The following is a 25,144-nucleotide window of genomic DNA, read 5'->3' as shown; positions in this document are numbered from 1 at the left end:
CAATGTAAGCTCATCATGTGGCTGCTCCTAGCCGTATGCCTCGTCAACAATGCGCCGCCGATGTGGGAGAAGAGCATAGGCACTTTATTCCGTGACGCTGTGCTCACCACTGAAACGACGCCCCAAGAACAAACTTGGCCAACCCTTCCAACCAGCAGGAGCAGAATCATTGGGGTGCCCACCCCCGTTCGTCGCCGGAGCAGCGGGCGAGGACCCGCAGCCTTGGCAATGGAGAAAGGGGGCAGAAACCTCGCCTGAAAACGAACGTGCATTGCCCTCAAGTGGGAGGGTCACCACGCATCCACGCGCGAGGATCCAGAAGGACGAACCGGTCAACGCAATCCCGAACGCACGCATCGCTTCAATCCAGCGGCAGTGGAGTGGGCCGATCTCACGCTCTGACAGTCGACGGGCGGCTAGCGTTGTCTTTTTTTTATTTTGACCTGGTTTATTCACAAGAGATTTTTAATATGTACTTTCCGTTAAAACAATCCTCTGTTTCCGCTTCCCTCAAAAAAAAATAAAATAATCCTCTGTTTCCGCTGGCGTCCCACTCCCACCCGGCTCTCGTCGCGTCCTGTGGTATGGCGCCGCAGCGGCCTCGGGCGCTCCTCCGACGACCGCTCCCCTCCTCGTAACCACCGTCCGTACCCATCCAAACCCCGCAGACCACCACGGCCGCCACGGCAAGCGTAGGAGCAGCCTCTCTCTCCTCGATTGGGTCAGCCATGGCGGCCGCACTTCTCGCCGCCGCGCCCTCGCCTCTCCCGCCGGCATCCTGGAGACGGAGGCCTCTCCTCGTGGCCCCGCCGCCCGCTCTCCGCCGCCTCAGGGCTCCAGCCTCCGCTCCTCCCCGCAGAGCTCTCGCCCCCGTCGCCAGAGCCGCGCGCGGGGCGGCGCCCGCGCGAGGCGGCGGTGAGGCGACGGAGGGGCTGGGCCAGGCGCCCCGCGACTGGGGCGCTCTCCCGAGGCGTCTGGTGCTGTTCGCGCTCCTGGGATCCGCTGCTCTGCTCGGCTGCCGCGGCGCGGCGCTCGCGGCGGCCGAGGACTCCATCAAGGCGTCCGGGTTCGGGCTGCGGGTCGCGGCGTCGCTGCGGAGCCTCGGCTGGCCCGACGACGCCGTCGTGTTCACGCTGGCCACGTTGCCGGTGCTGGAGCTGCGGGGAGCGATTCCGGCCGGGTATTGGATGCGCCTTCACCCCGTCCGGCTCACCGTCCTGGCAGTTTTGGGGTATATTTCTTATCTCAGTGTCAATGCTTCATCTAGTAGATTTAGTAGTGTCAGTTCCTCAAGGTGTTCGACATTTTTCCTAACTAATGATGAAGTGGATTGTACTAAACCTGATGGAAAAGGTTACGTTCTGACCCCAACTTATATGATATGCTCATTTTATCACATAAAAAAAATTCACCCTTAGTCCCCCAAAAGATAGTTACCTCTTTCCCTGCCTGTTTCTCTAGGGGAACATCAGGAGCTCTGCTTTGAATTAAAGAAGGGGGAAGTCTGTACATAGCTCAAGACCAGCTAAAAACCAAAGAAAAATGCATGCAAATTACTCTCGATCAAGCTGGCCTATACACGGAGGTCAGCATGAATTAAACAAAGGTTGTCTCCACCGGACAGCGACGGAAGACCTCAGGGCAATGGCAGAAGCTCTAGGATGAGAGGAGGAGAAGGCAAACCAAATTTGCTTACCAAAAGAACATCCTAGCATTAGCTGGTTCGCCAGTTCCAGCACCTGGTCACACATGGAGCACACATCATTGTGCGGCCAGCCTCTCACATGCATCGTGTCTGCAGTCTACAGTCTGTTCTGCAGGAGAAGCCAGAGTTAAAACTGCACTTCTCCTTCAGCTTCAACACTCCAAATCTTCAGTAGGTCATTACAAGGAATTTGCCGAATAACTGCCCATCATACGCAAACACCGCCGAGTAAGAGTTGCAGGCTGTGAGCTTGTAAGATACGCAGTCTGGGTTTTCAGATAGCTGACCACCCCACCCACACACTGCACTTTAGACCATTTCTACAACATGTCAATTTCCTCCTCCAAGTTAATCCTGTGAAGGCTCTTTATCCACTTTCCTCCCCTGATCCCATCACAAACAGAGATACTTTTCCTAGAGGCCAACTGGAATAAGCTGGGCGCCATATCTTTCAGAGGGACTCCATCAAGCCGGTGAATCAAGCCAACCGTCAAACCAGAATGAGGCCTTTTCCCCATTCCCAATGTGAATCGAAGTGCAGGTCGCAAAGAGCTGCTGATCAGTCGCATTGCAAGTAACAGGCAGTCCTTTCAAAAGTCTGTCCACATTGTCCCAGTTGAACCATAGCCATCTTAACCGCAATGCCCTGCTAAAGTGCTCCAAATATTTCACTCCTAATCCTCTACAGTATTTAGACGAGCAGAGTTTCACCCAGCTTACTAAACACTTGCCCCTGTGCTCCTCTTATCCAATGTTCAGGATGTCGGTAACTGGTACCATATCGGTCGGGTGATGAGTAGGGATTAATTGGCGAATCGGCCATTTAGCTGAATTTATCGGTAACCCATTTATCGGGAGGTTAACTACAGTCATATCTATATATCCTAGGCTATATAGCAACATGCAATGTACTAAGTGTCTAAATATTCAATCCTAGGCTACATAGCAACAAGGAAAATTGTTGCCTTGATGTTCTGATGATGTGGCATCCGATCTGGAAGGCCATAAACCTGCACACTGAAAAGTAGGTAGGGAACGGGCCAGTTTTGCGCTGAAAATGCCTAGCAGTTAATTGGCCAGCCGATAAATCGGCCTGACAGCTGATAAACAGGCTTGTCAGACAAATTAACTGGACCTACCAGTTAATGGCTTGAATAGCACATTCTCGTATGTCGTATCGGGAGTGGTCCGAATAGCAGTTAACTGACCATATCGGCAGTTGACTGACCGATATTTGGAACAGTGCTCTTATCCACACCAGAGAAAATTTCTCCGGATCTGGTCTATCTTTTTGATAATCCACTTGGACGGTGGAAAAGCAGTGAAGAAATAGGTTGTGAGCGCTGTCAGCACAGAATTGACAAGCATTAGATGCCCCTTTCTGGACATGAGTTTTCCCTTTCCATGGCTTCAACCTCCCAGCAATTCTGTCCAAAAGAGGTTGGCAGTCAATTACAGGAAAAAAGAATCGCAATTAAGCCCCACAAGGTCTCTGGCAAGCCTCTCTGAGCAGGGAATTGAAGTGATGCAGCAGCACCCGAGCTTTAGCATCATGGTCAGACATCTCTTCACCCTTCAGATTTTTCAGAACAGGAATGTGATTCTTCCTCCTCCTGGTCATTCGCTTTAACGTGAAAAACTTTTGTGTTTGAATCTCCAGATTTGACCCACACAATACAAGATCTCTGACACCATCTCACTATGTCAAGCACTGCAAAGCCAAGCGGCTTCGATTTCAAGATAAAACGAAGGTTTCATTCCTTCGCAAATAGCTCACGTTCCTCCTGATGAAGGTCCAGCTGGAGAATCTCCTCATTGGCTACCTCCTTTCTGAATCTCACTTCCTTCTTTTATCTTGTATATCACAGTTTCAGAGCATGAGCAGTTCTTGACAGCTTGATGTGCAGAATCTTTACAGCATCCTTCGAGCAAACAGGTTTAGCCCAGGCTGAAGCAGCTTCTCTCTGAATCCCTCCATCCTTAGCCAACAAAGCCTCAAATCTGAACCCTTTATAGTGCTTGAGATCCATCTTCTGAGGACCATTGAACAGTGATGCAAAATGGTAGTTGAGGCCGGAGACAACTGATATTACAAGTGGCTCAGCTCCCAATATTAACACGGTCGATTTTTGAATGAACCGTGATCTCTCTCTCCTTAGACCAGGTGAACCTCCTTCCATTAAGAGCAATTTCCTGCAGCTCAAGATCATCAATCACGTTCCTAAAGCGGCCCATCATTCTGAGATTAATGTTGGAGTTGCTTTCGTCGCTGACACGACAAATGAGATTAAAGTCCCCAAGAATCATCCGATCAGGCAACACACTATTCCTTGTGCTCTTAAGCTCGTTGAGAAAAAGGATCTTATCACTGTCCTCCGGAGGCCCATACACAGCAGCAATATTGGTCAGATCAGTAGTAGTACCAGTAGGTATTCTAGTCGAAGGAAATAGCACAATCATCTGTGCTGGCAACCAGGATCCCACCTCTTGTACCAACAGCAGTTTTGAAGACGAAGTCCTCAGAAAATCTGCTGGCCAGGACCTCAGCACCATACTTTTATCAACATCAGCCAATTTAGTTTCTTGAAAGTGTACAATGTTGCACTGGTTAGTGAGAAAAATTTCTGTAGCGACCTCCTCCAGGCCGGGTTGTTCAACTCTCTCATGTTCCAGTTAAGGAGCTTCATATTCCATTGAAGAAAACAACGCGGTGAACAAACAAGAAGGTTGCATTGAGCATCCACCAACTGGAAGCAGCAACCAGAGGTGACATAACCAGCACAGCCAGAGACAGAGGACCACAAGGCACAATACTCCCCGCCTGGTTTTGGCAACGGCTTTAATGGCGTGGTTGATGGTTTTACTCGAGTGGCATGCACCTCACCTTGGTTTTGCACACACGGGTGGTATTTCAACTTCCTCCTTCTCTTCCCTCCTTTCTCTGTCTTCCCTCCCCTCCGCCTCATCCTATCATCAGTGACCAATCCTGGAATCCAATCCTGTGTCACTCACACCTCGGCTAAGTCGGCTGCACAGCACGCCAACCACTGAGAGCTCTCCATCGCCTCCTTCTCACCGACTTTGCCTATCACCTCTGAATAGCAGTGAGACGATTGCATCCCATCTCCTTTTGTTTTGCTCGTTTGAGGAATTTTGGGGATCATCAATCCATTATAGATCCGTGCATGCAATTAATTCTTGTTTGGAAGCAATGTGCTATGGGCATTGCATGAATGCAGTACAACTTATACGGTACCAGCGACTTGTTTCTTCTTTTGAATTGATATCAATAAGATAAATACACCACACTGGTACCATTTTCAGGAGAATTGGCAGTACAATATGGACAAGCCATAGGAGTCCCTCTTCCCCTGAGAGAAACTAGGACATGGTACTAATATTGGAGTACAGGTATTCAGTTTGTAAGAGGATGAGATGAACGTATCGATCTTCCTATCAAGCTCTTCCCTCTTAAGTCCCAACCACCTGACTCAACTGCTGCCCACCTTCCACTACTACAAAGGTCAGCGTCACCTCTATTTGAAACGTCTTTGACAACTCCCTGCAGAATTCCAGTACATTTTTTTTTTCAAGAATACATCCCAGCGGATGCATCAGTATCATAGAAGAAGCAAAGCCAAAGTGATCAGTACAACACCGGAAACCAGTTACAACACCTCCAGCCCGCCGGAGGCCCAAGGTTCCCGAATCAACTACTCACTAACAGCCCACCCCACATCTAACTCTATCGGAAGAGCAGATTACAGTAGCTTTGCCGACTTCTAGTCCCTCGCCTCGTCGCAAACCTTCTGAAGAACCATACGCGTTGACGAAGCTGCGCTGTTAAAGACTATGTCAACAAGCAAGACTGCCGTTCGAGTATCCCTGGGACTCCGCCCCTCGATCACTCGCGAGCTCCACCAGTCAACCAAGTCTGTATTCAGGTCAGGCATCCAGTCTACTTCCCCCCAAGCCGTCAGAACCGCTGCCCAAACCTCATGAGAGAAGACGAATTCCCAGCAGAAGAATTCCAATACATCAACATTCGGAGAAAATCTGCACTTCCATTTCTGTACTGTGCAGAAGACAGAAGAGAGAGGGAGAGAGTGAGAGAGGAGGGCGTGGGCAGGAAGAAGGTGATGTGGCATCCGCGTGCATAAAATCCAGATGATGTGGAAGCAAGTGCTATTCAGCATTGATGTTAGTACTCCCTCTGTTCACTTTTATAAGACGTTTTAGACAGCTGAAATTCAACTGTTTTGGGTGTTGTCTTAAATATCTAAACGGTCTTACAAAAGTGAACGGGAGGAGCTTGCATATCATGGCAAAGTTGTGAGCCCCAGCATACCATCCCGATGGCCAAACATGGTCGAAATACTGTCACATGGAGATGTCTATCAACTGCTATGAAAACAGTAATTGAATCCACAAAATGTGCTCTAGGAGATGGCTCCAGGATCTCATTCTGGTACGACTGCTGGCTACAATGTGGAAGGCTGCACCACTCTTTCCCAGTACTTTTCTCTTTCGCACAAACCCCTTGCTGCACTGTCGCCTCTCAGTTCAGCGATGGGCATTGGAATATCAAGTTACATCCAAACCTGACTGCAACAGCCACAAGAGAACTGGAGACACTGCTTGCTCTGCTCATTGACATTCATCCGACCCCCTCTATCAAGGATCTTAGAAGCCCGGTTACGAGAACTGGTAACGCAACTACTGCTTTCTTCTATGATTTGGTCACTTTCAGAGGGGTCCTCTGCCCTATTGCTCCAAAAATCTGGGACAGCCTGATTCCTAACAAGTACCGGGTCTTCCTCTGGCTTGCGCTACGGGGGCGCTTGAATACAAGGGATAATATTCTCAGGAAAAATTGGACATCAATCACAACGCACAACGGCTGCGACTTATGTCCGGCCACTGAAAGTGCCTGCCACATAATCCTTAGATGCAGGCTAGCTGACGCAGTATGGGAACGCACCAACACACGAAGCAGTGCAAGGCAAGCAACCGATTTAGCTGAATTCATGTTACGGCCTGAACCTACCGCGTATGGCAAGCTGTGGCATATTGTGGCTGCAGCATGCGCTGTGACATGCGCTGTGACCTTGTGGGCAGCCAGAAATGATCAAGTCTTCCATAACACCAAGTGGGCCAGTGCTAGAGCGTTTCATGAGATTGCACAACTTCTCAGGCTATGGGGCAATCGCGCCAAAAACGAAGGAAATAAGATCAAACTTTGTAATTTTGCTGATGTTTTCTCCCCGCCCCCCTCCCCACACTCCGTATAGGCTTGGTGATGGCCGGCTGCTTTGAAGCAGCACTCACGCCACCTTCATGTAATCTGACTTCGGTCACTCGGGCTTTGCCCCGTTTTGAATGCATAAGGTAGATCATGGTCTACCTTTTTCTTTCAAAAAAAAAAAGTGAACGGGGGGAGTAGTATTTGATCCTGGTGATTGATATATAGGGCCGTGATGATGTTTTACTGTCATTTTACAATGGCCTGACTAAAATGTAAATTGCCAGTTGTCAGTCTAGTGTCAGCAACTTGTCATCTCTCTTGAGAAAATGTTTAATGTTAATGCTATATGTATAGAACTTGATATGTACTCTCTGTTTCTCCAGGAACATGGTGCCTGTGCCATTCATCATCCTCTACCTGAAGAAACTCGCAACTTTCCTCTCGCAGAGAAGCGCTTGGGCGACCCGGATAATGGACCTCCTCTTCGAGCGGGCGCGACGGAAGGCTGCGCCCGTCGAGGAGTTCCAGTGGCTCGGGCTGATGCTGTTTGTCGCCGTCCCGTTCCCAGGCACGGGAGCATGGACCGGTGCCATCATCGCGTCCGTCCTGGGCATGCCGTTCTGGTCAGGCTTGTCCGCCAACTTCGTGGGAGTGGTCCTCGCAGGGTTGCTGGTAAACCTGCTCATGAACCTCGGTCTGAAGTACGCCATTGGCACCGGGGTGCTCCTCTTCATTGTATCAACTGTCATGTGGGGTGCCCTTCGGGGTGTGAAGAAATCGTTGAATACGAAATGATGCTCTAGCTGAATGAATCCACACTGAAATGTTTTTGGTCCGTTAAGAGGAGTTTATTTATAATAACCCTTGCGAGGCCCGTTTGATCATGAGTTGCAAAGACCATTTCTGCTCTGCTTTCCCTCCGTGCAGTAAACTGTCAGATTCATAGTCTTTTGCTTGCGGTTATTCGTCAAAGATTCAGAGTAACTGAAATAGTGAACAGATGTTGTGTTTCGTTGAATCCCTTGGGTTTGTAGCATCAGTAGATAGTTGAGATCCAAATCGTAAGATGGTTGTCAAGATGGACGTTTGTAACTAGAATTTCATGTCACAAACTTGTCTTTGTGGTAGCTGCAGGACGGAAGCTTCACTGCCGTAACATAGCGCAGATCCATCCATGTTACGAAACTAGAGTGGGTTTTTTACAGTACAGTCTTTTTTTTGTAACAGCATTTCGTAAGATGGTTGTGTTCCGTTCCGTCTAAAAAAGAAGAAGACGCAGCTGGTGAACGTTGGCGGTACTGCCTCCCTCGGTGCATGCTGGTCAAAAAGAGATATCCAAACGAGTAAAACCCATTGCGCAGAAATGAAATAGCCGAAGGTGAGCGAGGGGAGATGATACAATAAAACAAAAGGTGGCAGCACTGTGAAAACTTTGGCGGTTGGAAAAGAAAGATGGATGCACATGGCCACACTTGATCCCACTCCCTCCCTCCCCTGGTCATGGTCATGGTCGTGTGGTGTGGGTTCTGGGGCCACCATGCACGCATTGGGGATATCCTCAAATCAGCTTTGCAGGGCCGACAGGGAGATCGCCGGAGCCCAGCCCGGCCCCAGAGCTGCGTCGCGATTCTGCCCTCCTCTGTCGCCTGCCTGTGTCTGCGTGTTCCCCAATCCCAATCCCAATCCCAATCCCAATCCCGATGGAAGCCGGGGAAGGTAAAAGATGGTGGGGGAGGAGCGAAAGGGATGCACGGCAACGGCCATCGCGCAATGGCAGGCCGAGAAGGGATGCATGCAGGTGGTCACATGTGGGTAAATTTGACAATTTTGACCTCGAGACGAAATCAATTCACAGAATGAACTGCTCGTGAAACTATTTCAGTTCCTTGACCTTTTTGTGCAGCGCCCGCCACGCCGGCGCCACACCCAACGGTGCAGCGCCTAGCTCGGGGGCGTTGCACTCTAGTCCACCGTGGCAGCCCTGGGTCCCGGACCCAGCAGTGCAGCGCCTACGAGGTAGGCGCCACACATGTAATGTGCAGCGCCTAGCCCGTAGGCGCTGCACTGTGACTTAGATGCCAGCCGCCCGCTCCCCCTCCCCCACCCCACCCATTCGTTCCAGGAGTTACAGAACAGCGCGGGCGGCTTCCTCCTCTCCCCCTCTCAATCCCCTCTCCCAAATCCTTCAGATCCGACGATTTGATCCGTGCATTTCTTCACCAATCCATCCTAGAAGGTACTCTCCTCCGATCCCCTTCTTTCTATCCATACAAAATATGGTATTTCGAAGATTTGGGGAATCCTTGTTTGATTTGATTAGATTTGAATCTTGCATGTATTAGAAATTTGCATGTATTACAACCCTTGTTTGTTTGATTTGTGGAACCCTAGTTTATTTTATTTTATTGAAAAGATATGGTTGGATACATAGATTGACATGTTATTTCTATGGAAAAGTTATTTGTATGAAGTAGGCCTAGTTTAGTTTTGGATACATATGCTTTGAATTATACTCGTATTGAGAAAAATGCTTTGGATACATATGCTTTGAATCTTGCATGTAGTAGGCCTACTTTAGTTTTTTTGAATTGAAAAGATAATTGTGTTGACAAGAATGCTTTGTTGAAATTGTTAGGATGGTTTGGCTTCTCGATGATCATTGGGACAAACAACACTGGTCGTACGCTATGTCGGTGGAGCAGCGGGTAATACTGAAAGTGGTCGGTGTTATGAATTTCGTATTTTTTTTCAAACACAAATGCCCCATATGTAATGTTATGATTTGTTTGTTTGTAGGAGCTTGCACCTCTGAAGCTTCGGTCTCACGGGGTCACCCTTGGATGGATGCGCTATGATGAGCGGTACACACCGTATGTAAGGGAGGCAGGACTTCTCCCTTTCATTCAGTTGGTCCGCCGGTCGACGCCACCCAACAATGCTGCAGCACTCACCGCGCTTATTGATCATTGGAGGCCGGAGACACACACTTTCCATCTTCGGTCCGGGGAGATGACCGTGACACTGCAGGATATTGCTATGATCACCGGTCTTCCTATCGATGGCAATCCTTTATGTATGAACACCGATTCTGATGGGTGGCGCGCGCAGATGCATGCCCTTATCGGTATGGTTCCTCCGGAGCCTCGGGAACCAGAAGCAGAAGATAAGAAGAAGGAAAGAGTCGCAGCGGGCGCTACTTTCACGTGGATATCATCGAACTTCAGTACTTGCCCTGAGGATGCTAATGAGGACATGGTGAAGACATATGCTCGTGTCTACATGTGGTACGTGATATCCAGGACTATGTTTGCTGATGGCACAGGCAAGAATGCTCCATGGATGTGGCTAAAGGCGTTGACCATCTTCGATAGCAAATGGAGTTGGGGTTCGGCGACACTGGCTTACTTGTATCGACAGGTATGAAGTTGTTTCCTTTTCACTTCATTGATACATTATCAATGCGCTCTTGCGACAAATTTGACCATGTTCTTTTTTATGTGCAGTTGGACGAAGCCTGTTGTAGGCACACTGGAGGTATTGGTGGTTGTCTGCTCGCACTTTCCATATGGAGCTGGGAGCGTTTGCCGGTTGGACGATCGAAGACCGTGAAGTACGAGGATTGGGACGACAAAGACGACCCACTACGGCTCCCCACTTGGGCTTACAAGTGGGATGTGTTAAATGAGACGACAGATGATCCCTCGGTAATGTACAAGTTGTACAAGAGCGAGCTGGACGCGATCACGCCTGAGCAGGTGAACCGACATTGCATAAGCGATTATCATGCTTGTATCGTAACTCGATATCAATTTTGCATTCAATCCCATTTTGCAGGTGGAATGGGAGCCGTATGGAAAAGGAGAGAGTTTTGGTAACCCTATGGAGTTCAGGCTGAATCCGATGTGCACTAGGGATAGGGATCTCTGGCATATGCGGTGCCCACTGATATGCAACTGGGCGGTTGAGCTTCACCTGCCACATCGGGTGTTCCGCCAGTTTGGTTTGTTCCAGCCACACCCGCCGGAGTGGGAGGACACGGACAAGTTGCTACACGTGTAAGATATAATTAACCTTGAGCACTTAGCAGCTTCTCGACGTTTCGATGATGCTAATATCCTGTTTCTAACTTGCAGGTTGGATAGGAAAAAGCAGCGGAAGATCAAGGATTGGGCCAAGCATCACAGCAAGTATGTCGTGCAGTTCGCTCTTAGTGTGGAGCAAGCAAGGGCTGGAAAACGAGCCCAGCTTCGTGAGCACTGCGCGATCGCGTTCAACAACTATCTCACATGGTTTCTTGCAAGTACCCGCGTGGAGGTATGCAAGCCGGCGTATGCTGAGGAGATTCTGGAAGAACCCACCGTTTTTGATGAGGTAGCCCAGCACCAGTACAACGCATTGTTGGTGAACGTAGCAGAAATTCAAAATTTTCTACGCATCACCAAGATCAATCTATGGAGTTTACTAGCAACGAGAGGGAAGGAATGCATCTACATACCCTTGTAGATCGCGAGCGGAAGCGTTCAAGAGAACGGGGTTGATGGAGTCGTACTCGTCGTGATCCAAATCACCGATGATCCTAGCGCCGAACGGACGGCACCTCCGCGTTCAACACACGTACGGAGCAGCGACGTCTCCTCCTTCTTGATCCAGCAAGGGGGGAGGAGAGGTTGATGGAGATCCAGCAGCACGACGGCGTGGTGGTGGAAGTAGCGGGATTCCAACAGGGCTTCGCCAAGCGCTGCGGGAGGAGGGAGGTGTATCACGGGAGGGAGAGGGAGGCGCCAGGGCTTAGGATATTGCTGCCCTCCCTCCCCCCACTATATATAGGGCCAAGGGAGAGGGGGGGGGGTCGCAGCCTTGGACCTTCCTCCAAGGAAGGGTGCGGCCAGGGAGGAGTCCTTCCTCCCCAAGGCACCTCGGAGGTGCCTTCCCCCTTTAGGACTCTCCGTTTTTCTTATCTCTTGGCGCATGGGCCTCTTGGGGCTGGTGCCCTTGGCCCATATAGGCCAAGGCGCACCCCCTACAGCCCATGTGCCCCCCCGGGGCTGGTGGACCCCTTGGTGGACCCCCGGACCCCTTTCGGCACTCCCGGTACAATACCGATAATGCGCGAAACTTTTCCGGCGACCAAAATAAGACTTCCCATATATAAATCTTTACCTCCGGACCATTCCAGAACAACTCGTGACGTCCGGGATCTCATCCGGGACTCCGAACAACTTTCGGGTTACCGCATACTAATATCTCTACAACCCTAGCGTCACCGAACCTTAAGTGTGTAGACCCTACGGGTTCGGGAACCATGCAGACATGACCGAGACGTTCTCCGGCCAATAACCAACAGCGGGATCTGGATACCCATGTTGGCTCCCACATGTTCCATGATTATCTCATCGGATGAACCACGATGTCGAGGATTCAATCAACCCCGTATACAATTCCCTTTGTCTATCGGTATGTTACTTGCACGAGATTCGATCGTCGGTATCCCGATACCTTGTTCAATCTCGTTACCGGCAAGTCTCTTTACTCGTTCCGTAACACATCATCCCATGATCAACTCCTTGGTCACATTGTGCACATTATGATGATGTCCTACCGAGTGGGCCCAGAGATACCTCTCCGTTTACACAGAGTGACAAATCCTAGTCTTGATTCGTGCCAACCCAACAGACACTTTCGGAGATACCTGTAGTGCACCTTTATAGCCACCCAGTTACGTTGTGACGTTTGGTACACCCAAAGCATTCCTACGATATCCGGGAGTTGCACAATCTCATGGTCTAAGGAAATGATACTTGACATTAGAAAAGCTCTGAGCAAACGAACTACACGATCTTGTGCTAGGCTTAGGATTGGGTCTTGTCCATCACATCATTCTCCTAATGATGTGATCCCGTTATCAACGAGTCCATGGTCAGGAAACCGTAACCATCTATTGATCAACGAGCTAGTCAACTAGAGGCTTACTAGGGACATGGTGTTGTCTATGTATCCACACATGTATCTGAGTTTCCTATCAATACAATTCTAGCATGGATAATAAACGATTATCATGAACAAGGAAATATAATAATAACCAATTTATTATTGCCTCTAGGGCATATTTCCAACAGTCTCCCACTTGCACTAGAGTCAATAATCTAGTTCACATCACCATGTGATTAACACTCACAGGTCACATCACCATGTGACCAACATCCAAAGAGTTTACTAGAGTCAACAATCTAGTTCACATCACTATGTGATTAACACTCAATGAGTTCTGGTTTGATCATGTTATGCTTGTGAGATAGGTTATTAGTCAACGGGTCTGAACCTTTCAGAACCGTGTGCTTTACGAATATCTATGTCATCTTGTGGATGCTACCACGCGCTATTTGGAGCCATTTCAAATAACTGCTCTACTATAGGAATCCGGTTTACTACTCAGAGTCATCCGGATTAGTGTCAAAGTTCGCATCGACGTAACCCTTTACGACGAACTCCTTTCCACCTCCATAATCGAGAAAATTCCTTAGTCCACTAGATACTAAGGATAAGTTCGAACGCTGTAATGTGATCCATTCCCGGATCACTATTGTACCCCTTGACCAACTCATGGCAAGGCACACTATATGTGCGGTACACAACATAGCATACTATAGAGCCTACGTCTAAAGCATAGGGGACGACCTTCGTCCTTTCTCTCTCTTCTGCTGTGGTCAGGTCTTGAGTCTTACTCAATACTCACACCTTGTAACACAGCCAAGAACTCCTTCTTTGCTGATCTTTTTGAACTCTTTCAAAATCATGTCAAGGTGTGCGTTCTTTGAAAGTATCATCAGGCGTCTTGATCTATCTCTATAGATCTTGATGCCCAATATGTAAGCAGCTTTATCCAGGTCTTCCTTTGAAAAACTCCTTTCAAACAACCCTTTATGCATTCCAGAAATTTTACATCATTTCGGATCAACAATATGTCATTCACATATACTCATCAGAAATGTTGTAGCGCTCCCACTCACTTTATTGTAAATACAAGTTTCTAAAAAACTTTGTATAAACCCAAAAACTTTGATCACTCCATCAAAGCGTATATTCTGACTCCGAGATGCTTGCTCTAGTCCTTGGAAGGATCACTGGAGCTAGCATACCTTTTAGCATCCTTAGGATCGACAAAACCCTTCTGATTGTATCACATACAACCTTTCCTTACGAAAACTGGTAAGGAAACTTGTTTTGACATCCATCTGCCAGATTTCATAAATGCAGCTAATGCTAACATGATTCCGACGGACTTAAGCATCGCTACGGATGAGAAAATCTCATCGTAGTCAACTCCTTGAACTTGTGAAAATTCTCTTTGCCACAAGTCGAGCTTCATAGACGGTAACATTACCGTCCATGCCCGTCTTCTTCTTAAAGATCCATTTATCTCAATGGCTTGCCGATCATCGGGCAAGTTCACCAAAGTCCATGCTTTGTTCTAATACATGGATCCTATCTCGGATTTCATGGCTTTTAACCATTTGTCGGAATATGGGCCCACCATCGCTTCTCCATAGCTCGTAGGTTCATCGTTGTCCAACAACATGACTTCCAAGACAGGATCACGCACTACTCTGAAGTATTACGCATCCTCGTCGTCCTACGAGGTTTGGTAGTGACTTGATCATGATCACCATCATAAGCCTCCACTTCAATTGGTGTAGGTGCCACAGGAACAACTTCCTGTGCCCTGCTACACACTAGTTGAAGTGACGGTTCAATAACCTTATCAAGTCTCCACCATCCTCCCACTCAATTCTTTCAAGAGAAACTTTTCCTCGAGAAAGGACCCGTTCCTAGAAGCAATTACTTTTGCTTCTAGATCTGAAATAGGAGGTATACCCAACTATTTTGGGTATTCTATGAAGACGCATTTATCTGCTTTGGGTTCGAGCTTATCAGCCTGAAACTTTTTCACATAAGCATCGCAGCCCCAAACTTTTAAGAAACGACAACTTAGGTTTCTCTAAACGGTGTCGTCTCAACGGAATTGCGTGGTGCCCCTTTTAAAGTGAATGCGGTTGTCTCTAATGCCTAACCCATAAACGATAGTGGTAATTCGATAAGAGACATCATGGTATGCACCATATCCAATAGGGTGCAGTTATGATGTTCGGACACACCATCACACTATGGTGTTCCAGGCGGTATTACTTGTGAAACACTTTCCACAATGTCTTAATTGTGTGCCAAACTCGTAAGTCAGATACTCATCTCTATGATCATATCACAGACATTTTATCCTCTTGTCACGACGATCTTCAACTTCACTCTGAAATTACTTGAACCTTTCAATAATTCAGACCTGTGTTTCATCAAGTAAATACACTCAGCATCTACTCAAATCATCTGTGAAGTAAGAACATAACGATATCCACTGCATGCCTCAGCACTCATTGGACCGCATACATCAAAATGTATTACTTCCAACAAGTTGCTCTCTTGTTCCATCTTACTGAAAACGAGGCTTTTCAGTCATCTTGCCTATGTGGTATGATTTGCATGTCTCAAGTGATTCAAAATCAAGTGAGTCCAAACGATCCATCTGCATGGAGTTTCTTCATGCATATATACCAATAGACATGGTTCGCATGTCTCAATCTTTTCAAAAACGACTGAGTCCAAAGATCCATCTACATGGAGCTTCTTCATGCGTTCTATACCAATATGACTCAAATGGCAGTGCCACAAGTATGTGGAACTATCATTACTATTTTATATCTTTTGGCATGAACATGTGTATCACTACGATCGAGATTCATTTTAGGTGCAAGACCATTGAAGGTATTATTCAAATAAACAGAGTAACCATTATTCTCCTTAAATGAATAACCGTATTGCGATAAACATAATCCAATCATGCTCAACGCAAACACCAAATCTCGATGGTAGAGGGAGCATGCGATGCTTGATCACATCAACCTTGGAAACACTTCCAACACATATCGTCATCTCACCTTTAGCTAGTCTTCGTTTATTCCGCAGCTTTTATTTCGAGTTACTAACACTTAGCAACTGAACCGGTATCTAATACCCTGGTGCTGCTAGGAGTACTAGGAAAGTACACATTCATATAATGTATATCCAATATACTTCTGTCGACCTTGCCTGCCTTCTCATCTACCAAGTATTTAGGGTAGCTCTGCTTCAGTGACCATTCCCCTCATTACAGAAGCACTTAGTCTCGGGTTTGGGTTCAACCTTGGGATTCTTCACTAGAGCAGCAAATGATTTGCTGTTTCATGAAGTATCCCTTTTGCCCTTGCCCTTCTAGAAACTAGTGGTTTTACTAACCATCAACAATTGATGCTCCTTCTTGATTTCTACTTTTGCGGTGTCAAACATCGCGAGTTGCTCAGGGATCATCATATCTATCCCTGATATGTTATAGTTCATCACGAAGCTCTAATAGCTTGGTGGCAGTGACTATGGAGAACCATCACTATCTCATCTGGAAGATTAACTCCCACTCGATTCAAGCGATTGTGGTACTCAGACAATCTGAGCACATGCTCAACGATTGAGCTTTTCTCCCTTAGTCTGCAGGCTTAAGAAACTTGTCAGAGGTCTCATACCTCTTCACGCGGGCACTAGTCTGAAATCCCAATTTCAGTCTTCGGAACATCTCATATGTTCTGCAACGTTTCAAAACCGTCTTTTTGCCACAATTTTAAACCGTTAGCATCACACACTGAACTATCACGTAGTCATCAAAACGTGTATGTCAGATGTTTCGTAACATCTACAGACGACGCTCGAGGTTCAGCACACCGAGCGGTGCATTAAGGACATAAGCCTTCTGTGCAGCAATGAGGACAATCCTCAGTTTACGGACCCAGTCCGCATAATTGCTACTATCAACTTTCAACTAAATTTTCTCTAGGAGCATATCTTTAAATAGTAGAGCTAAAGCGTAAGCTATGACATAATTTGCAAAGACCTTTTGACTATGTTCATGATAATGAAGTTCATCTGATTATTTAATGAACTCCCACTCAGATAGACATCCCTCTAGTCATCTAAGTGATACATGATCCGAGTCAAACTAGGCCGTGTCCGATCATCACGTGAGACGGACTAGTCATCATCGGTGAACATCTCCATGTTGATCGCATCTACTATACGACTCATGTTCGACCTTTCGATCTCTTGTGTTCCGAGGCCATGTCTGTACATGCTAGGCTCGTCAAGTCAACCTAAGTGTTTCGCATGTGTTCCGAGGCCATGTCTGTACATGCTAGGCTCGTCAACACCCGTTGTATTCGAACGTTAGAATCTATCACACCCGATCATCACGTGGTGCTTCAAAACAACGAACCTTCGCAACGGTGCACAGTTAGGGGGAACACTTCTCTTGAAATTTTAGTGAGGGATCATCTTATTTGTGCTACCGTCGTTCTAAGCAAGTAAGATGCATAACATGATAAACATCACATGCTAGTGACATGATATGGCCAATATCATTTTGCTCCTTTGATCTCCATCTTCGGGGCACCATGATCATCTTTGTCACCGGCATGACACCATGATCTCCATCATTGTGTCTTCATGAAGTTGTCTCGCCAACTATTACTTCTACTACTATGGCTAACGGTTAGCAATAAAGTAAAGTAATTACATGGCGTTTTCATTGACACGCAGGTCATACAATAAATTAAGACAACTCCTATGGCTCCTGCCGGTTCTCATACTCATCGACATACAAGTCGTGATTCCTATTACAAGAACATGATCAATCTCATACATCACATATATCATTCATCACATCCTTTTGACCATATCACATCACATAGCATACCCTGCAAAAACAAGTTAGACATCCTCTAATTGTTGTTGCATGTTTTACGTGGCTGCTATGGGATTCTAGCAAGAACGTTTCTTACCTACGCAAAAGCCACAACGTGATATGCCAATTTCTATTTACCCTTCATAAGGACCCTTTTCATCGAATACGATCCGACTAAAGTGGGAGAGACAGAGACCCGCTAGCCACCTTATGCAACTGGTGCATGTCAGTCGGTGGAACCTGTCTCACGTAAGTGTACGTGTAAGGTCGGTCCGGGCCGCTTCATCCCACGATGCTGCCGAATCAAGATAAGACTAGTAACGGCAAGTAAATTGACAAAATCGACGCCCACAACTACTTTGTGTTCTACTCGTGCATAGAAACTACGCATAGACCTAGCTCTGATACCACTGTTGGGGAACGTAGCAGAAATTCAAAATTTTCTACGCATCACCAAGATCAATCTATGGAGTTTACTAGCAACGAGAGGGAAGGAGTGCATCTACATACCCTTGTAGATCGCGAGCGGAAGCGTTCAAGAGAACGGGGTTGATGGAGTCGTACTCGTCGTGATCCAAATCACCGATGATCCTAGCGCCGAACGGACGGCACCTCCGCGTTCAACACACGTACGGAGCAGCGACGTCTCCTCCTTCTTGATCCAGCAAGGGGGGAGGAGAGGTTGATGGAGATCCAGCAGCACGACGGCGTGGTGGTGGAAGTAGCGGGATTCCAACAGGGCTTCGCCAAGCGCTGCGGGAGGAGAGAGGTGTATCACGGGAGGGAGAGGGAGGCGCCAGGGCTTAGGATATTGCTGCCCTCCCTCCCTCCCACTATATATAGGGCCAAGGGAGAGGGGGGGGGGCGCAGCCTTGGCCCTTCCTCCAAGGAAGGGTGCGGCCAGGGAGGAGTCCTTCCTCCCCAAGGCACCTCGGAGGTGCCTTCCCCCTTTAGGACTCTCCGTTTTTCTTATCTCTTGGCGCATGGGCCTCTTGGGGCTGGTTCCCTTGGCCCATATAGGCCAAGGCGCACCCCCTACAGCCCATGTGCCCCCCCGGGGCTGGTGGACCCCTTGGTGGACCCCCGGACCCCTTTCGGCACTCCCGGTACAATACCGATAATGCGCGAAACTTTTCCGGCGACCAAAATAAGACTTCCCATATATAAATCTTTACCTCCGGACCATTCCAGAACTCCTCGTGACGTCCGGGATCTCATCCAGGACTCCGAACAACTTTCGGGTTACCGCATACTAATATCTCTACAACCCTAGCGTCACCGAACCTTAAGTGTGTAGACCCTACGGGTTCGGGAACCATGCAGACATGACCGAGACGTTCTCCGGCCAATAACCAACAGCGGGATCTGGATACCCATGTTGGCTCCCACATGTTCCATGATTATCTCATCGGATGAACCACGATGTCGAGGATTAATCAACCCCGTATACAATTCCCTTTGTCTATCGGTATGTTACTTGCCCGAGATTCGATCGTCGGTATCCCGATACCTTGTTCAATCTCGTTACCGGCAAGTCTCTTTACTCGTTCCGTAACACATCATCCCGTGATCAACTCCTTGGTCACATTGTGCACATTATGATGATGTCCTACCGAGTGGGCCCAGAGATACCTCTCCGTTTACACGGAGTGACAAATCCCAGTCTTGATTCGTGCCAACCCAACAGACACTTTCGGAGATACCTGTAGTGCACCTTTATAGCCACCCAGTTACGTTGTGACGTTTGGTACACCCAAAGCATTCCTACGGTATCCGGGAGTTGCACAATCTCATGGTCTAAGGAAATGATACTTGACATTAGAAAAGCTCTGAGCAAACGAACTACACGATCTTGTGCTAGGCTTAGGATTGGGTCTTGTCCATCACATCATTCTCCTAATGATGTGATCTCGTTATCAACGACATCCAATGTCCATGGTCAGGAAACCGTAACCATCTATTGATCAACGAGCTAGTCAACTAGAGGCTTACTAGGGACATGGTGTTGTCTATGTATCCACACATGTATCTGAGTTTCCTATCAATACAATTCTAGCATGGATAATAAACGATTATCATGAACAAGGAAATATAATAATAACCAATTTATTATTGCCTCTAGGGCATATTTCCAACACGCATTAGTCAGGAAAGGCAACTCAGTGATCCCTTCAGCTCCAATGATGAACTTTGTGGTAGGATTGATACGTAGCAAGCAAACAACTGTGAAAAGAACATATGCACGAAGTACTTCACGACACATAGTAGTTCATAACACATAGTACTTCACGACACATAGTAGTTCTTACAACCAAATCGAGGAGGAGACATAGTAGTTCACGACACATAGTAGTTCTTACAACCAAATCGAGGAGGAGACATAGTAGTTCACGGCACATAGTAGTTCACAACCAAATCGAAGAGGAGACATAGTAGTTCACAACCAAATCGAAGAGGAGACATAGTAGTTCACAACCAAATCGAAGAGGATGACATAGCTCTATTGCGTAGAGCAAGGCCCCTTTCCCTTCTTCTTCTTCCTCTTCCTCCTCCCTTTTTCTTATGAGGTGAGCCTCCTTAACCACCCTCTCCATGAATATCTGATTGTCCCTCTCTTCTTTTTCAGCTGCAATTGCCCAAAGCTTCATGGTTTTTTCTTCAAAATCCTATTGACGCTTCTTCTGTGCCTCCTCACATTTCCTCATCAACGCTTGCTCCCTAGCGCGCATCGCATTTGCCGCAGTCTGTTTTCGCTTCCTCTCCTTCTCAAGCTCCTCTTCCTTCTTCTTCTTTAGCTTGGCTGCATCCTCCTCTCTAAGCTTCTTCGCAGCCTTCTCCCACCATCCCGCCATCTCATCTTCGCCATCCTCCTTCATCGTTGGTTTGTTGAGTTGGGAAGCCGCCATACCTACAATGAGTGAAACATAATGGTTAGTAAGGACAATAAGAACAAATGGAAGCACATATGAAAAATAAGAACATATGGAAAAACAAGAACATATGATACATTATAGTTAGTGAGGAACATACAGAAACAGTCCATCTAGGTATCCAAACATTCCTCTATAACGAACTTGCCCTTGTCCATCACCACGGCCAAGTCCACCACCAAGGCCAATCCCATCACCAAGGCCGAGACCATCAACACGGCCATTACCACCACGACGAGCTCTACCACCACCACGGCCTAGAGCACCACCACGAGCTCTACCACCACCACGGCCTCTTTGTTGGAAATATGCCCTAGAGGCAATAATAAATGGTTATTATTATATTTCTTTGTTCATAATAATAGTCTATTATTCATGCTATAATTGTATTGTCCGGAAATCGTAATACATGTGTGAATACATAGACCACAACGTGTCCCTAGTAAGCCTCTAGTTGACTAGCTCATTGATCAACAGATAGTCATGGTTTCCAGACTATGGACATTGGATGTCGTTGATAATGGGATCACATCATTAGGAGAATGATGTGATGGACAAGACCCAATCCTAAGCATAGCATAAAAGATCGTGTAGTTTCGTTTGCTAGAGCTTTTCCAATGTCAAGTATCTTTTCCTTAGACCATGAGATCGTGCAACTCCCGGATACCGTAGGAGTGCTTTGGGTGTGCCAAACGTCACAACGTAACTGGGTGACTATAAAGGTGCACTACGGGTATCTCTGAAAGTGTCTGTTGGGTTGGCACGGATCGAGACTGGGATTTGTCACTCCGTGTGACGGAGAGGTATCTCTGGGCCCGCTCGGTAATGCATCATCATAATGAGCTCTATGTGACTAAGGCGTTAGTCACGGGATCATGCATTGTGGTACGAGTAAAGAGACTTGCCGGTAACGAGATTGAACAAGGTATTGGGATACCGACGATCGAATCTCGGGCAAGTAACATACCGATTGACAAAGGGAATTGCATACGGGATTGATTGAATCCTCGACACCGTGTTCATCCGATGAGATCATCGTGGAACATGTGGGAGCCAACATGGGTATCCAGATCCCGCTGTTGGTTATTGACCGGAGAGGCGTCTCAGTCATGTCTGCATGTCTCCCGAACCCGTAGGGTCTACACACTTAAGGTTCGGTGACGCTAGGGTTGTAGAGATATGTGTATGCGGAAACCTGAAAGTTGTTTGGAGTCCCGGATGAGATCCCGGACGTCACGAGAGGTTCCGGAATGGTCCGGAGGTGAAGAATTATATATAGGAAGTCCAGTTTCGGCCACCGGGAAAGTTTCGGGGGTTACCGGTATTGTACCGGGACCACCGGAAGGGTCCTGGGGGTCCACCAGGTGGGGCCACCTGTCCCGGAGGGCCCCATGGGCTGAAGTGGGAAGGGAACCAGCCCCTAGTGGGCTGGGCGCCCCCCCATGGGCCTTTCCCCATGCGCCTAGGGTTGGGAACCCTAGAGTGGGGGGGCTTCCCACTTGCCTTGGGGGGCAAGGCACCCCCTTCCCCCCTTTGGCCGCCGCCCCCCACCCTAGATGGGATCTGGCCGGCGCCCCCCTCCCAGGGGGCCTATATAAAGGGGGGGGGGAGGGAGGGCAGAAACCTATAGCCTTGGGCGCCTCCCTCCTCCCCTGCAACACCTCTCTCTCTCTCGCAGAAGCTTGGCGAAGCCCTGCCGAGACCCGCTGCATCCACCACCACGCCGTCGTGCTGCTGGATCTCCATCAACCTCTCCTTCCCCCTTGCTGGATCAAGAAGGAGGAGACGTCGCTGCACCGTACGTGTGTTGAACGCGGAGGTGCCGTCCGTTCGGCACTCGGTCATCGGTGATTTGGATCACGGCGAGTACGACTCCGTCATCCACGTTCATTGGAACGCTTCCGCTCGCGATCTACAAGGGTATGTAGATGCACTCCTTTCCCCTCGTTGCTAGTATACTCCATAGATGCATCTTGGTGAGCGTAGGAAAATTTTAAAATTATGCTACGATTCCCAACAGTGGCATCATGAGCCAGGCCTATGCGTAGTTACTATGCACGAGTAGAACACAAAGCAGTTGTGGGCGTTGAGTTTGCCAATTCTTCTTGCCGCTACTAGTCTTTTCTTGTTTCGGCGGCATTGTAGGACGAAGCGGCCCGGGCCGACCTTACACGTACGCTTACGTGAGACAGGTTCCACCGACTGACATGCACTAGATGCATAAGGTGGCTAGCGGGTGTCCGTCTCTCCTACTTTAGTCGGAACGGATTCGATGAAAAGGGTCCTTATGAAGGGTAAATAGAAATTGGCAAATCACGTTGTGGTCATACGTAGGTAAGAAACGTTCTTGCTAGAAACCTACAAACCACGTAAAAACTTGCAACAACAATTAGAGGACGTCTAACTTGTTTTTGCAGCAAGTGCTATGTGATGTGATATGGCCAGAAGATGTGATGAATGATATATGTGATGTATGAGATTGATCATATTCTTGTAATAGGAATCACGACTTGCATGTCGATGAGTATGACAACCGGCAGGAGCCATAGGAGTTGTCTTTATTATTTTGGATGACCTGCGTGTCATTGAATAACGCCATGAAAATTACTTTACTTTGTTGCTAAATGCGTTAGCCATAGAAGTAGAAGTAATCGTTGGCGTGACGACTTCATGAAGACACAATGATGGAGATCATGATGATGGAGATCATGGTGTCATTCCGGTGACAAAGATGATCATGGTGCCCCAAGATGGAGATCAAAGGAGCATGATGATATTGGCCATATCATGTCACTATTTGATTGCATGTGATGTTTATCATGTTTTTGCATCTTATTTGCTTAGAACGACGGTAGTAAGTAAGATGATCCCTTATGATAATTTCAAGAAAGTGTTCACCCTAACTGTGCACCGTTGCGAAGGTTCGTTGTTTCGAAGCACCACGTGATGATCGGGTGTGATAGATTCTAACGTTCGAATACAACGGGTGTTGACGAGCCTAGCATGTACAGACATGGCCTCGAAACACACGCAATACACTTAGGTTGACTTGACGAGCCTAGCATGTACAGACATGGCCTCGAAACACGGAGGACCGAAAGGTCGAGCATGAGTCGTATAGAAGATACGATCAACATGGAGATGTTCACCGATCTTGACTAGTCCGTCTCACGTGATGATCAGACACGGCCTAGCTAAATTCGGATCATGTTTCACTTAGATGACTAGAGGGATGTCTATCTGAGTGGGAGTTCATTAAATAATTTGATTATATGAACTTAATTATCACGAACTTAGTCTAAAATCTTTACACTATGTCTTGTAGATCAAATGGCCAACGTTGTCCTCAATTTCAACGCGTTCCTAGAGAAAACCAAGCTGAAAGATGATGGCAGCAACTATACGGACTGGGTCCGGAACCTGAGGCTCATCCTCATAGTAGCCAAGAAAGATTATGTCTTAGAAGCACCGCTAGGTGATGCAGCAATCCCAGAGAACCAAGACGTTATGAACGCTTGGCAGCAGCGTGCTGATGATTACTCCCTCGTTCAGTGCGGCATGCTTTACAGCTTAGAACCGGGTCTCCAAAAGCGTTTTGAGAAACATGGAGCATATGAGATGTTCGAGGAGCTGAAATTGGTTTTCCAAGCTCATGCCCGGGTCGAGAGATATGATGTCTCCGACAAGTTCTTCAGCTGTAAAATGGAGGAAAATAGTTCTGTAAGTGAGCACATACTCAGAATGTCTGGGTTGCACAACCGCTTGACTCAGCTGGGAGTTAATCTCCCAGATGACGCGGTCATTGACAGAATCCTTCAGTCGCTTCCACCAAGCTTCAAGAGCTTTGTGATGAACTACAATATGCAGGGGATGGAAAAGACCATTCCTGAGGTATATCCGATGCTGAAATCAGCAGAGGTGGAAATCAGAAAAGAACATCAAGTGTTGATGGTGAATAAAACCACTAAGTTCAAGAAGGGCAAGGGTAAGAAGAACTTCAAGAAGGACGGCAAGGGAGTTGCCGCGCCCGGTAAACCAGTTACTGGGAAGAAGTCAAAGTATGGACCCAAGCCCGAGACTGAGTGCTTTTATTGCAAGGAAAGTGGTCACTGGAAGCGGAACTGCCCCAAATACTTAGCGGACAAGAAGTAGGCCGGCAACACCAAAGGTATATGTGATATACATGTAATTGATGTGTACCTTACCAGTACTCGTAGTAGCTCCTGGGTATTTGATACCGGTGCGGTTGCTCATATTTGTAACTCAAAACAGGAACTACGGAATAAACGGAGACTGGCGAAGGACGAGGTGACGATGCGCGTCGGGAATGGTTCCAAGGTCGATGTGATCGCCGTCGGCACGCTACCTCTGCATCTCCCTATGGGATTAGTTTTAAACCTCAATAATTGTTATTTAGTGCCAGCTTTGAGCATGAACATTGTATCTGG

At 47.6% G+C, this 25,144-nt stretch overlaps 1 protein-coding gene across 1 annotated transcript; it reads left to right on the top strand.

Moving 5' to 3' along the window:
* Positions 1-529: 529 nt before the first annotated feature.
* LOC109748385 (uncharacterized) lies at positions 530-7,834 on the top strand. The gene is made up of 2 exons (XM_020307419.4): positions 530-1,231; positions 7,334-7,834. Exons 1-2 carry the CDS (start codon positions 729-731, stop codon positions 7,743-7,745), a joined length of 915 nt encoding a protein of 304 aa, XP_020163008.1. The 5' UTR covers positions 530-728; the 3' UTR covers positions 7,746-7,834.
* The last annotated feature ends 17,310 nt before the right edge of the window (positions 7,835-25,144 follow it).

Source organism: Aegilops tauschii, chromosome 5 (genome assembly GCF_002575655.3).
Source record: "Aegilops tauschii subsp. strangulata cultivar AL8/78 chromosome 5, Aet v6.0, whole genome shotgun sequence".
NCBI classification, from domain to species: Eukaryota; Viridiplantae; Streptophyta; class Magnoliopsida; order Poales; family Poaceae; genus Aegilops; species Aegilops tauschii.
The sequence above is the reverse complement of the archived record's forward strand: the minus strand, read 5'-3'. Positions and strand labels throughout refer to the sequence as shown.

Bases quoted from the DNA above. Each gene is read 5' to 3' on its own strand.
- LOC109748385 (XM_020307419.4), top strand. From the start codon at position 729: ATGGCGGCCGCACTTCTCGCCGCCGCGCCCTCGCCTCTCCCGCCGGCA. The intron at 1,232-7,333 runs GTATATTTCTTA...CTGTTTCTCCAG, and splicing joins ACCGTCCTGGCAGTTTTGGG to GAACATGGTGCCTGTGCCAT.